This window comes from Callospermophilus lateralis, chromosome X (assembly GCF_048772815.1).
Source record: "Callospermophilus lateralis isolate mCalLat2 chromosome X, mCalLat2.hap1, whole genome shotgun sequence".
NCBI lineage: Eukaryota > Metazoa > Chordata > Mammalia > Rodentia > Sciuridae > Callospermophilus > Callospermophilus lateralis.
Genome location: NC_135325.1, coordinates 112,844,400 through 112,859,770, shown reverse-complemented (window position 1 = coordinate 112,859,770; position 15,371 = coordinate 112,844,400). Strand labels below are relative to the sequence as shown.

The 15,371-nt window shown below is 39.2% G+C and overlaps 1 protein-coding gene across 3 annotated transcripts in view; it reads left to right on the top strand.

Annotated features, from left to right (window-relative positions):
- Fgf13 (fibroblast growth factor 13) overlaps nt 1-15,371 on the top strand; it is a 499,166-nt gene that overhangs the window by 426,322 nt on the left and 57,473 nt on the right. For 2 of the 3 annotated variants that reach the window (XM_077106366.1, XM_077106367.1), the window contains 2 exons: nt 3,796-3,906; nt 9,838-9,941. In XM_077106366.1, coding sequence (XP_076962481.1) covers nt 3,796-3,906; nt 9,838-9,941 — 215 coding nt within the window. Of the gene's footprint in view, nt 1-1,562; nt 1,896-3,795; nt 3,907-9,837; nt 9,942-15,371 lie in introns of those variants that run through there. The other variant, XM_077106368.1, reaches the window with a different exon arrangement.

Sequence of the window (15,371 nt, the reverse complement as noted above, 5' to 3'; positions counted from 1 at the left end):
TGTAGGAGTGTAGTGGCAGCTCTACGATAGAGCAGTCCTACTATTTGGGACTCCTGTTTGGCCTCAGAAATCAAGTAAAATAGTAAGACAATTGTGTCTGAAGGTAGGGATGTCGAAGGACTGTTCTCTTTACTGCATCCTTGACCTCAAAACTCCTTCTTTCTTCTCTTGTTTACAGTGTAGACAGAACTTGCAAATGGAGTGAAGTCAGAAAAGAGCCACACTGGATTCCTGAATTTGGGGGGAGGGGTGCTTGAGTTTGAAGAGCAGATAAAAGGAAGAAATTAGGAAACTGCAGATGAGCCAGAGCTTAAAGATATTTCCCAAATACTGCCTATGGTTCACGATCCAGCTCTCCGCTTGGATCCCAAAGTCAAAACCCACAGCTTAGGGGGCGCAGAAGAAAAACAGGGTTCGGACCGCACAAATTGGCATGAAATGAAAAGTCAGCAAAAACCACTGGGTGGCAGCGTGGTGTGCGGGCGCAACGCTGCAGTGCCTGCTGCTGCCGCTGCCGCGGGGGCTGAGCCCGTCTGGGAGCACTGGCCTCCTCTCCTGAATGGCTACAAGTGTCGCCATGCAAAATATTTCAGTGGGGGTGGGGGTGTTGGTGAGCCTGAGCCTGGGGCTGGGGGTCTGGTGAACTTCCAGGGGCTCCAGCCCGCGCACAGTCTGGCCCGCTAAGAGTCAAACACTAAGGGAACACCCCCACCCTGCTCCTCCCCGCACCCAATCGCGGAGCAAACCCCCGCTCCTTCAATCTAACTACCTCATCCCGGTGCCTCCTCCATCACTGTTTCCTCCCGAAGCTCCTTTCGGGAAAAGAAGAGGAGAAGCCTTGGGGCGATGGGGCAGAGCCCAAGCCCCTACAGGTGTTAGCTCCAACGGCCCGCCGGGGACTTGGGGGGTGGGGGGGTGGGGGGCAGCCGCGGCCCGGAGCCAACGGGCTCAGCGTCAGGAGGCAGCGAGGGAGGGGCCGGCGAGGGAGGGGGCCGTAGGGAGGCCGTCGCGCTCTTCGGGAGGGTGCCTGCAGCGACTGAATTCCTGTGCTGCGACTGTGCCGCGCCCAGAGCAGCAGCAACAGCGAGGATGCGAGGCCATTACCTGTTTGATCCCAGCCGGGAAGCCGGCACGGGCCAACTTTTCCTGATTATCAGGCCAAGAAGTTGCAAGGACTAGTGGAAGACTCGGAGGGGCCAGGACCAGGGCGCGCTCCCCCGCGCCGCCTCCCCCCTCTCCGGCCCCCGCGCTCCCGGCCTCTCCCGCCTGCGCGCTCTCCCTCCGCCCGCCCGCCTCCCTCCTCCGGCCCCCTCCAGCGGCACAGGGCGGGGGGTGCCGCGAAACTCCGACCCGAGCCACTTGGACTCGCACAGTGTCCTCGGGGCTCAGGGGCCGAGCGCACGCAGTCGCGCAGCTCTGCCTCCGCCTGCCAGTCTCGCCTGCGATCCCGGCCCGGGGCTGTGGCGTCGGCTCGGACCCAGGCAGCCAGCAGCCCGCGCGGGAGCCGGACCACCGCCAGAGGAGCTCGGACGGCATGCTGAGCCCCCTCCTTGGCTGAAGCCCGAGTGCAAAGAAGCCCGGGCAAGTGCAGGCTAAGGAGACCAAGGCGGCGAAGCGCGAGACAGCGGGAGAGCAGCGGAGGAGAAGGAGGAGGAGGCGAACCCGGAGAGGGGCAGCAAAAGAAGTGGTGGTGGTGGGCGTCGTGGCCATGGCGGCGGCTATCGCCAGCTCGCTGATCCGTCAGAAGAGACAAGCCCGTGAGCGCGAGAAATCCAACGCCTGCAAGTGTGTCAGCAGCCCCAGCAAAGGCAAGACCAGCTGCGACAAAAACAAGTTAAACGTCTTTTCCCGGGTCAAACTCTTCGGCTCCAAGAAGAGGCGCAGAAGAAGACCAGGTCGGAAGGGGCTTTAGGAATTTTCGGGGTTTTTCCCCCCTGTACTTTATGAGTGTGGAGGGGTTTAGGGGGCGGGCATAGAAGCGTAGGTGAGTTGTCTGTAGCCCATATAGTGTTGGTGAGACTACCTAGCCCGTGTGCGTGCAAGGCAAGGCGATTGCTTTCTTGCCTCCTTCGTAACAGTAAAGAGCTTGCTGCATTGCAACTGCCCTGGGACAGGCGCAAAGCCTGGGGGCATACCCTGCCCTGGAGGCACGCCATCAGCTTCAGACGTGTCGCACATGTGTGTGCATGCCTGGTGGGCGCTGGGAAGGTGTGACCCAGACATGGCTATCGTGTGTGTGGCGTTGAAATTGCAGAAGTGGAGCTGGGCAGACACCATTGCCTGCTCCCCTTGGAAAACCCAAGGAATCCCTCTTTTCCTTGATCTCTGCCTGTCAGACCCTTCCCCTACACCTTCCATCCCCAAGGGATGTGGGCTTCTGCTGTCTAGGCATTCCATTTCTTTGATTACTTTTATGCTTTTCGGGACAGACTTGTGGTGCAGCTTTCAAATGTTTGCGGGAGGAGAGGTAGGGTTTCTAGAACCTTGCGGCAAAGAGCTTAGTAATCTGTTTAGACTAGTAAAACTGTGGTTACTAGCTATTAAAATGCAAGATTGAAGAGAGAGTTTAAACTCATAGCTAGCTAGATTGTGGGTCCTTTTGAACCATTTCAGTGGTAAGAGTAGCACAATATTCTGGTGACAGGATAATTCACTTAGCTCTAGGTGTCAGGTTGCGTCAAGGTAGACCTTCAGGGGAACAAGCAGTTTGTCATTCTTAACTAAATGAATGTTTTGCAGTATTTTCTTACCTTTTACTAGGTAAATATTACAGCAAATCGGACTTACTCATCAATCTATTATTTCTTTATGTATTCTACACACCCCTGAATGTAAATGCAGGCATATGTCTTCTGTTTGCACAAAGTTTGTAAAGCATTAGCTGTACATTAGGCTTGTTTTAAAGAGGCTTAAGTGGTTGCGAAGTATGATTATGTGGCTGGAATAATCACATAAATATTTCAGCGCAGGTGTCTGTATTCAATAAAAGCAAATTTTGGATAACATGGCTGTTATTGGTAAATTAGTCTCTTGATTAATCTATGGTAATTCATAATTGAAAATCATTTTAATTAATAACCCATGTTTTGGGTAATCATATTTCTGATATTAAATCTGAAAATAAGTATGAACTAATTTTCTTTCCTCCCCATTAACAACAACAACAACAACAACAAAAAAACTTGCTTTTCTCACATCCGTTTTCCTTAACAGTAATTAATATGATAGGGCATTATGCTGGTTATTTTATCTCCCCCTCCCTGTTTTGTAGGGAAGCCTCAGTTTTCTAACTACAGATCCTTTGATGGGTTCAAGGTTATTTTTGCTTTTTTAACATTCTTAAATGTTATGGAGGGGATTATTTATTCAAATTATGGTAATTCTGAAGGAAACCTTTGCTAGTGGGTTTTTGGCCCTTGGTTGGCAAACAACTCTAAATCATCCTTATACTTTTTTTCCTTGCACATGAAAGGCGACACATTGTTAAAAAGGCAGAATGTACCATTTGCCAACCCATTCGAATGTTCAATCAGAGTAAGTCAAAGGACAAGCTATGAGACACTGTGAATGCTGTCAGAAGCTTTAGGGCTTTACCAATGTTCCAACTCTCTGAGGTAGAAATGAAATATTTCTTCAGTGGAGAAGCATGGAGATTTAGTTTGAAACTTGTAATTTGTTTTCTTCTAGAGGATTCTTTAAACATGTCATTTAACCTTTTGCACTAGAATTTGTAACTGAGATTAGAATTAATACGCACAATCCATCAATTGATTCAAATCATTGTTCTCTTTGCAGAGCCTCAGCTTAAGGGTATAGTTACCAAACTATATAGCCGACAAGGCTACCACTTGCAGCTGCAGGCAGATGGAACCATTGATGGCACCAAAGACGAGGACAGCACTTACAGTAAGTGACCATTAAATAAATAATATAATATGCCAGCATATTGTTGACTTTGTGTTCTTTTTATTTACTTTTTCAGCAAAGAATCCTCGCTAAATCCTTAGGTGAATGTAAAATATGATCACACCACATAATCCTGTTTACACAGGTTCACCTACAGGAAGTCGAACATGAAAATATCTAAAATAGTGAACTTGAGCAAATAATGTTGACACCATCTGAAGAATGATCCAAATGTCATCTCCATGGTAATCTAGATAGATTTATGGCTGTCCTTTAGATTTTATTACTTTTTTCCCCACAGAAAATTGACTCACCCACACACCGATCCTGAAATAGCATGTTATCTCTACTCTTAAGAACTGGTCTTATCCCAAGAGGCAGGAGTGGTTTCATACCATGAGAATTCATCATTTCAAGCTTTCACTCCTGCTCCCCCCTTCACACACATAGTAAAAGACCTGAGATTAATTGGGACCTTAATGTGGAGAGAACTCCACAGGTGGGTGAAGGATTTTTTTAGTACTTTATTTTTTTAAAAAAATTTAATTGTAGATGGACACAATACCTTTATTGATTTTTTTTTTTAATGTGTGCTGAGTATTGAAACCCAGTGCCTCACACATGCTAGGTGAGTGCTCTACCACTGAGCCACAACCCCAGCTCTACTGCTTTATTTTTAACTATGGTTGAGGAGCTGTGGCTCAGCGGTAGAGTGCTCGCCTAGCAAGTGTGAGGCCCTGGGTTTGATCCTCAGTACCACATAAAAATAAATAAATAAAATAAAGGAATTGTGTCCAACTACAACTAAAAAATATTTTTTAAAAAGAATTAACCAGGGTTGAAATAAAGCCCAGACTGGAGAACATAGTGGTGAACCCAAAAGGAAACACATCAAAAATAACAGCCATTTCATTTATAATTATTGGAAAAAGGTAATTTCAAGATGTTATATAACCTTGGATCACCGATATTTGTTTTATTTAGAATAATAACATAAACAACTCGTGTTTTCTTACAGTTTACAGATTTCTGCAGATCTATGGAATGCTGCATACAGCTAAAACACTTGGTTCTCACAATTCATGCTCTGTTTCTCAATTTGTTTTGAATTTCCCTCAGACATAGATAATTTCCAGAAATATTCCCATTGTTGGCTGACAAAACAGCCAAGCAAAGAAGGCCTTGTTCTTAAGGAATACTCTGCAGCTTTTGAAGAATTTGTGTGGCTGTAGACAGCAAAGCTATAGACAGCAAAGCCTAGACAGGGGTCTTTTAGGAATGCTTCCCGGGCTGATGGGAAAGCCGTGACCTCAAGAGGAAGTCACTTTTAATTACTCTTGAAGTCAGCTCTGTTGGTTCTTGGGATAAAGAATCTCCATTGCACATGGCTCTTCCCTGTTTTGCAAAGTGCTCTCTGTATTGTGATATTAAACTTTTATAATGAATCTTAGTTTCAGTTTTATGCATACTCTTCTATTTAAAGCAATTAGTTAAGTGTAACTGGAGGCCTTTACTATTATCAAATAACAGACATTAGCACTGTAATAAACTATTCCCCAAAATTACGTGTACAGATTAGTGTTTGGGTAAGAAATTAAGGCTTATAAGCTGCTCTGTTTTCCAGAGTGCCTCAAGAAAATGGGTCTGTTGGGCATTATTAAAGGGAAGCTCGTGATTAGCTACCAATGAGCCCTTCTCAGTCAAGTTTTCTCCCATCTATATTTAATGTCTTCTCCAGGCCCAAATCAGAAGAAATATTTTGGATCTAATGTTCACATGCATTTCCTGAAAAGGAATTTTAAAAAAATAGATGATTCATTATGCTGTCTCTTACTAACAGCCTTTATGCCAAACTCATCAAGATCACACTCTATGTAAGCTTTTTAGGAGATCCATGCCACATGTGCTCACACACACACACACACACACACACACACACACACAAATCAGGCTCCGATTCTTACTATGGATCTTTAAATCACATAGTGGGTTTTACTCTTCTATCCCTACATATGCATAGCTTCAGTCTTTGGTTTTCTTATAACTCTTGACTGGTAAGTGTGGCATTTCCACATACTAATGATATTGGAAGGCTTTTAGATAACATAGCTTGATAACGAGAATCTGTTTTTAGGCAGATTAAAGCAAAAACAAGTAAGTCAGCAAAGGTAAGTATTAATATCTTTAATGTGATGCATACTGATGGAAGTTATCTCAAAGGAAATAGTACTTCAGTGAGACTTGACTCTAGCCTTGATGCTAAGTAACCAGAAGCTAGAAAGCTAACTTAGCTTCCCCGGTGAGAATATCACGCAGTATAAACCATCATGAAACAAGACTATTTAATGACTGAAGTGATCTGTCACAATGGAAATCTTGCCATCCGAATTGACTTCCTTTTCTTCTAAATCCAAGCAATTTTCCTGGCATTATTATTTTTTAAATTTATACCGGATATTGAACCCAGAGGCACTCAAACTCTGAGCCACACCCCCAGCCCTTTTTATTTATTTATTTATTTTTTGACACAGGGTCTTGCTAAGTTGCTGAGGCTGTCTTGAACTCATGATCCTTCTGTTGTAGCCTCCTGAGCCTCTGAGATTACAGGCTTGCCTGGCACTAATTTTTAACTAATTATTTAAATGAGTGGAACAAGAATACAAGTTGTTTTTTTCAACTACCACTCATTTATAGTGTATTTCCTTAATATGTATTCTAGTATTACATTTATAAAAATCCTAATTTTCTTTTTTATCATAATTTTCTCATTTAGTTCAATTTAATTGATTTTATATTTTTTAAATTCTGATATGGGAAGCAAGATCATGATAAAACAAATCATTTAATGTTTACCCAAACATTCAATCCTAAAACAGGTTTGATATTATTCATTCAAGCCTACCTTATGGAGATTTATTACAATGGTAAATGTCAGTCCAAGGAAATTTCATCATGAGCAAATCAGCCATTATAAATTATGAATTTTTCCCCTGAAAAGGAAAAGATGATAGGCATTTCATGACTATGATACAATGAAGGCTATTTTTAAAGGATAGTTTGCCCTTTCTCTTCAAACCTGCTATAGCGTTACCAGCTCAGTGTGTCGTGTCTTTCCAATCTACATTAAAATATGCATTTATTAATTACTGTATTTTGAGAAATGGACTTTAACTCAACCAATAAAGAAGCATGGTTTTACTGTTATCTTCTACAAACACTAAGTGCCAACTAGGTGCACAGCTCCGAGAAAATGATACCTTCAGGGTAGAATGTGTTTTTGTGTAGATACAACATAGAACAAATAAGAACCAAGGAAGCTTCTATTTATTAAAAACTTCTTCAAAACTTTAGCTAAAATGGAAAAAATTATTTTAGACCTTTAATGAATGTGTCTTAGATACACAAATGAAATCAATTCCTTTCTTCTCAAATTTAGAATATTTTCATCCTGACCAAAAAAAAAAAAAAAAAATCTTAAGTCTATGATGAAGTACTTCAGATTTAGAGAAACCAAGACATATAGAAAGGTAGTGATCCTGTCCAAGCTTGCCCCTACTGTAACTTCTTTGCATTTTTATCTGGAAAGACTATCCCTTTAAACACATTTGAAGCCAACTCAGGTTATGATCTATCTTGAATGTCTAAGTAAAGAAAAATATTGGATTAGTATGAGCAGGACTCTAGCCTTTGCTGTTCAAAAAAATTTTTTTTGAGTACTGGGTTTGTTTTTTTTTTTTTTTGGAAAAATACAGACTTCATAAAAATATATAGTACACAGTGAAATTTTTATTTTCTACTACACAGTTAGTCCCATTTTTCAGGTAGGATTGCTGATGCTGTTTGCTTCTCTTCCCCCTACAGTTGTCTGGTGTTTAAGCATTTTTATTAAATTTTTATTTTTTAGTTGTAGTTGGACACAATATATTTATCTTATTTATTTTTATGTGGTGCTGAGGATCCAACCCAGGGCCTCACACGTGCTAGGCGAGCGCTCTACCACTGAGCCCCAGCCCCAGCCCATGTTTAAACATTCTATTGCTCATGAAAGCCCAAATAAGAGGGTTGTGGAACAAGTCAAACATAAAGTCAATCTCAATTTCTCTTTCCATTTCCCTCTTTTTCCCCAACTCTGCTATTTCAAGCTGCATTGAGAGAATTTAAAAAGGTTGAGAATTTTATCGAATATGATGTTATTGAAATAATTCTGAATTTCATTTATAGTTCTACATTATCAATTACTACCTCCAAATGCATTTTCAGACATATTCTGGTATTACAGATGTCAAACAGTATATAGTGTTTAAAGCTTCAAACCAAACCTATATAAATGCTTTTGTTCACTTTTTTTTTACATCAAAAATTTTAAAGTATGGGCTTTTATATTATGGAATTGTGATCTATTACTTCACCAAAATATATTGTGTTTTCACCATACAGTTTGCTATCAATCCACAAATGTGTATTGAACACCTTGCTGTGAGCAAGGCATGGTCAATAGAGATATGACGTGTAGATGACAGTCCCGAAGATATCAGACTTCTTGCCTGTGCATTGCTTTGTCGACTATAACATGAGATCCTGGCTTGCAATCTGTGCAATTACTTTCCTTTACCTCACATAACAGAAGGGCACAGCTTTTAATACGATGAGCATTGAATAAAGTGCCATCAGTGGCATGCGGTAGAAACACTTGTATTTTGAACTGTACAATATGTCCTAGCTCCTCTTTGGTAACACCCTGGTTTTAAGAGAAAGATACACTGTAGGCTCACCAAGGAATACTTAGTTCCTCATTAATATTTTTCATCCATATTACCCCACCTACTGCAGCAGAATATATATGCACAGAGAAAAGTGTTCCCCCCCAAAAAACCTGCTCTTACCCATGAACTGAATTCTTTACATTCTTGTTCAAAAAAATAACAGGCTGATTTATCATCCTTGAGAAAATTACAAAACAAGGCAAAAATCATCAACATTAGTCTATGACTCCTGAGCGAAAGGTGCATAGGCTATTTTCAAAAGATGTGTGTGGCAAGCACTACGTTTTAAAAATGTACTGTTTTATTTTTATTCACAGTGTGGGAGGGAGTAGACAGCTGGTAGTGGGAGGACACCCACTGGTTGTCTCTAGTGAGTGGTGTGTGGTTGTGAGGAGAGCCTGGGTGTAAGTTTCACGCAATCAGACCTTCAGGTGGGGACAATAAAGGCCTCATTGGCACCACTCAGCTGCCCACTTGCAACTTTTTTGCAGGAAAAAAAAATAATAAAATACACCTCTCTCAAATTCATTATTTTTATTCCTGTAACCTTTGCTCTTAGAGACTAAAAGCTAGGAACCCTCTCAACTCTATCTTGGAAAATGTCAGTTCTTTAAGAAATACTACTCTGGGAATATAGGACTGCAAGATGACTTTTTTGCAAGACCTAAATTATTTTAGGGTTTTTGCATTGAAAATCATACAGATAATTTAGATGAGGGCATTGGATTAGTATTTAAAAGTCTAAGAATCTCTCCCTGACTGGTAGATATTAACTGTGCCTGTGCAGATTTCAGTAACTATCTGGGGGAGCAGTTTGAAATCTCACTTTGTGGAGGATGACACTGTTTAGTATACAGACCAATTCCTGGAACTAGATCATGTTCCCCAGAAGCATCAAGATTCTCCACCTTCAATAGTGTAAACCCCATAGAATTGGGACAAAAGTCTTCTATTTCCCCTTTTATCTGAGAATGTATAGTTATACTTCCTGTTAAGTGACTATACCCATAAATCAAGCATACAGAAAGAAAAAATGACCATCTGTATCTAATTATCTATCTTCACCAAGTTCACACTATTTTTGGAGAATAAAGTAGTTCTGCTAGAAATATTAAAAGCTATGGAATCCAGAATATTAATGTTGTTTTCACATTCTTTTAAATTTCAGCTCTGTTTAACCTCATCCCTGTGGGTCTTCGAGTGGTGGCTATTCAAGGAGTTCAAACCAAGCTGTATTTGGCAATGAACAGTGAGGGATACTTATACACCTCGGTAAGCCTCTGATTGTGCATGTTTTGGCTATTCTAGTTTTCACCTGATATGAAAGAAAATATGTATGTATGTTAGTTTTCTGTGACTGTGGCAAAATACCTGAGAAAAACAACATAAGAAGGAAAGATTTATTTTGGCTCATGGCTTCAGAGGCTTCAGTCCATTTTTTTTTGTCTCTGTAGTTTCTATGCCTTTAATAAGGCAAACATATTAGGGAGGATATGGCAGAACAAAGCTGCTCATTTCATTGTGGCCAGAAAGCAGGGGGTGGGTGGGCAGACAGACAGACACTGGGGATAAGCCATAGTCCTCAAGGTCACACACCCAAGGATCTACCTCTTCCCACTAAGCACCAACTCCTAAGTTTCTACCACCTTCCAGTAGTTTGTTAAATTATGAAATTATCAATGGGTTAATCATTTTGGAACCCTAATTCAATCACCTTCCAAAGACCAAATCTCTGAATACTGCCATCATGGGGACCAAGCTACATGAGCTTTTGGGGAACACTTTCAGGTCCAAATCATAATAATGTGCAGATTTCTGTGATGAGAAGAATCATGTTCTTGATGGAAATACATAATTGGTAGGATAAATTAGTTTCCTGTGAAAATTATATCTCTTATTGATTAACCAATGTGAAGCTAACATGTTTAGAATAAATTAAAGATTTACTGGAAAGTTGTACATACAGTGCCATTGGAATTTCATGGGGTATGGGAATAATTGATCTCTCTTGCTTTGCTGTTTTGGAAAAGAAAGCCATTTCTCAATGCAGTTAAGCATATTTATCCATTTTTACTCCTAAAATAATTAATGATATATCTCCCTCAGATGAACTTTAGGACACAAAGACCAGTTCTAGAAATACTTCTAGAGTTTTGTTAACTGTCCAACTAGTACATGATGGCTGTCTGCCTACACTTACTTTCAATTTTGTAAATTTTTATTTCAATTATACAAATTTATGGGGTATAATATGATAATTGAATATATGCATATAATGTGTAATGGTCTAATCAAATAATGAACATTTCCATTTCCTTAACAATTCAAATTGTTCTGATTAACACTCAATTACTGTATATATTTATAGAATATGGTATACTATTTCAATGCATGTATATAATATGTACCTATCAAAGCAGGGTAATTTGTATTTGAATCTCAGACATAATTTTGTGTTTGGAGCCTTTGAGTTCCTCTCTTCTTATTCATAAAACATACATTTTAAGTACCATTTTCTGTCAAGCACAATTCAACCTCTCCTTACATACAAATTCTTGCTTGACTTTTTCTTACAAGTTTGGAGTGAAAGAAGTAAAAAATGGAATTTTTTAAAGGTGAATTTAATGTATAGTCTACAATTCAATCAGGAACATGGGGCCAAATTAAGCTTTTTGACAAATGTTTGACATTTAAATATGAAGCAAAACTTGTACAAAAGTTAGGATTTCATTCATATCAGTAGATCTATTTTCAGATACAGAAGACCATTTAATATATGAATTATTTTGTCTTTATTTTGAATTCTTATATTTTAATAAAAGGAGGGGGTATTTAAGAGGGAAAAATTTGTTTATCAAACTTCCCACCAGTTTGCCCTAAAGGAAATTATTATTATGACTATAGAAATCTATTCCTAAAACAGCAGGTAAAACACTTACCTGCAATCACTCTTGTTCTCTTCTGTTCCCTGAATTTATTTCCAAGCCAGGCACATAGAAAGGTTCTTGGAAGACATGGTAGAAACCGGAGGCCAGGACAGAAAAGAGGGGAGAAAAGAGTTAGTCCACAAAGGGCCTATTTATTTGATTAACCCAAGTGGTCCTTTTCATGCTATGAAAAAAGATTTTGATAAGAAGATAATTATCAGCTTCAAATCCTGGTCTCTATCTGCTTTCCTATATCCATCTTCTCATTACTTAATGAATACAGGGATTTTATTCCTCTTACTAAATGAAAGATTTGAAAGTATTGTAAACTTCATGAAATCTGTCACTTTCTTAATACAGTGCTATTAAAATAAATGATAGGAAAAGGAATTTTTTTTTTAGATTTGTACATTGAGGTAAGATAATTTTATAATGAAGGATTTTCAGTAGCCTCCCTTAGATCAACAGGACCAGAGGCAAAGGTAGGTTTCTAATAAAAGAACGTTTTCAAAAACTTATATGCTTCTGCAATCTGTACAATCAGAAAAATGAGAAATTATACCCCAATGATTCAAATGTATGAATTTCCAAGATCATTGTAATGTCATGTGTAGCTAATAAAAAAATAAATAAATAAACAAAAAAACTTATATGCAGGCACAGGAAGGAAATGGAACATAATGGACAGTAAGAAGGCAAATGCCAGATGGCATAGGAAATAATTACTGGTAAAGCATTCAGAATTTCACTGGGATGTAGTCCCCATTATGGTGCTGTGATGAGAAGGGTAGAGTAAAAACAGATCATGCAATGGTATAATTTTTCTAAACTCACATTTGGGAAATAATATTTAAGAGTGGGGAAATCACTTACATTATGCCATATGTGAGGTTCCCCCACTCAAGGAAATTAGAGCATTCAGTATTAAGTTTAGGGACCTGATATTGGAAATGTATTGTCTACCATTCAAATTTACCATTATTCCAACAAACTTGTAAATGCCAATGTGAGCTCATTTCTAAAAAAACGCTTCCCAGCTGATGGGTATGTTAATGCACATCTGTAAGCCCAGTAATTCAGGAGACTGATCAGGAATAATGAGAGTTCAAGATCAATCTCAGCAACTTAGCAAGACCCTCAGCAACTTAGTGAGACCTGTCCCAAAATAAAAAACTAAAAAGGACAGGGAATGTATCTCAGTAGTAAAGTGCTCCTTGGGTCAATCTCCAGTACCAAATGAAAGAAAGAAAGAAGGAAGGAAAAAAAAAGAAGATAGACAGTCTGGGTTCCCAGAGGAATCAACACTGTAGATTTGTGAGTTTCCTTTTTATAATATACAGGATATTAGCAAAATGTCAAACATTCTGTATACATTTCCTATTTAGGAAAAGAAGCAGTAAGTAAGCATTTCCTATAAAGGAAAACAAACTGTTTTTATTAAGAAGGAAATATGCCTGGTTGATGATTCAGAAATTCATATAGGAAGAAAATACTCAAATTATTCTACCCAAGAAAGAAATCCAAATCTTCTCCATGATAAATGTTACCATTGCTCCCATGACTTGTGATTGATTATGGCTTAGAGTTTCTATACCATGTTGATCACCATCCTCTGTGGATATTTCATTTTCTTGTAATCTTATTTAAAATGTGAAACCCAAAGTCGATAGAGTTCTATCTTAACGACTTCAGCAACTACATGGCCAGCACCAAAAAGCTCAGGGAAATGTCATGCTTCATCAAAAAGTAAAGGCAACCAAATATAAAGGATCACTCTTCCCTTGCATAAAACCATGGCACTTCTTTTTTTAACATTTATTTTTTAGTTGTAGTTGGACACAATACCTTTATTTATTTATTTATTTATTTTATGTGGTGCTGAGGATCAAGCCCAGGGCCTCACACATGCTAGGTAAGCACTCTACCGCTGAGCCATAACCCCAGTCCAAATCATGGCAATTCTATTACAGATAATACCATGTCAGTTTTGTTATCTGTCTTTTAGCAAAGAGATAATAGGACAGGACAGTGACTAAGAAGAAAGCAAAAATAGTGAAGGAAGCAAGGGGCTACTGATGAGGGTAAGTAGAATAATGCTGTTAGGAAGTTATTGCAGATAATATAGGTGAGAAATGACTATGTTGCTGAAGTGGAAATGACTAAAAGGAAACTGATTGCTCGAGATTTTTATTAAGAAGGAAATATGCCTGGTTGATGATTCAGAAATTCATATAGGAAGAAAATATTCAAATTATTCTACCCAAGAAAGAAATCAAATCTTCTCCATGATAAATGTTACCATTGCTCCCATGACTTGTGATTGATTATGGCTTAGAGTTCCTATACCATTTTACCCATGGTGATCAACATGGGTAAAATCATCAGGATTTATTGGCTAATTGTATTTGAAAAGAATGCAGGATTACCACATATGGTTGAACATGTATTGTTGCTATTCACTGCATGGATGGAAATGAAGTGTTTACAGGTAGTGACTTAAACAAATTTGTACAGTAGAGCTCAGAGGGTGTTCAAAGGTCATGAAGGAGATGGAGAATTTGACCTTTGCCATTTGTTTTGATGGTAAAGTTATTAACTAAATGGGAATAAAGGAAGAAGGGCAGATTTGAGAAAGAAGATCGTTGGGTACAGCTTGCAAAAGATATTTGAAAATGCGGACCTAGCACTTGAGAAAGGGACTTGAGCTAGAGATAAAATTGGAAGATATCATATGTAGGTGGTGCTTGATTCCATGGGAATAGTTGAGAGCATATATAACATAAGAAGAGAATAAAATTGTCAAATAATATTAAGGAATACTAGCATGGAAGCAACCAGGAGAGAAAGAACTAATTATAGCAGATATATTGCAAAAACTAAAGGGGAAGAGAGTATTAAAAGAGTCAGCCATGTCAAATGCTTCAGAGAAAACAAAACCAAGAACTATGAATTTACCATATGAATGTCTTTGGTGATGTAGACAAAATCACTTTCAGTGGAGTAGTAGGAACACAAGCCAGGCTTCAGAGGATAGAGGAGGGAAGGAGAGGAGAGGAAGAAGAGGCAGCAAGGATAGAATTCCTAAGAGAAAGGGAGACATGGTGAGTACACAGGGTTCAGGAAGGCTTTGAAGGTTTTTTGTTTAATAAGACACAAGGAAATATTTGTTATGTAAAAGAAAGGAGCTAGCAGAGAGAGAGATTGACTAAAGAAATAGGAAATGGTGTTCTTTATGGGGCATAGCTCCAGAGTAGACTGGAGAGTGATGGAATTAACAGTATAAGTAATGGGCTGGGGTTGTGGCTCAGTGGTAGAACATGTGTGAGGCACTGGGTTTGATCCTCAGCACCACCTAAAAATAAATAAATAAAATAAAGGTTCCATCACCAACTAAAAAAAAAATAAAAAACATTTAAAAAAGAGTGTAAGTAAAAGGATTAGAATGACCTTTGAGAAGAAGGGTCCCTCTTGTGGTAGAAGGCAAAGATGATGACAGATGCAGATGTAGAAGTTCTTTCTGAGTCTGCTGGTGATGCACAAGGAAGTTGAAGGGTTTCCTGCCACACAACTTGCATTTTCCCACTGATGTACAACAAGAGGTCATCTGTGAAAATCAGAGGCATAGGGATAGCATTTGGTGAAGAATAGCTATTTTGGGAAAAGAACAAGGAAAAGGGTCTAATAACCAGGCATAGAGAAACTATGGCCATGGACCAAATCCAGGCCACTACCTATTTTTGTAAATAAAGTTGTATTAGAGGAATACAGTCATAAT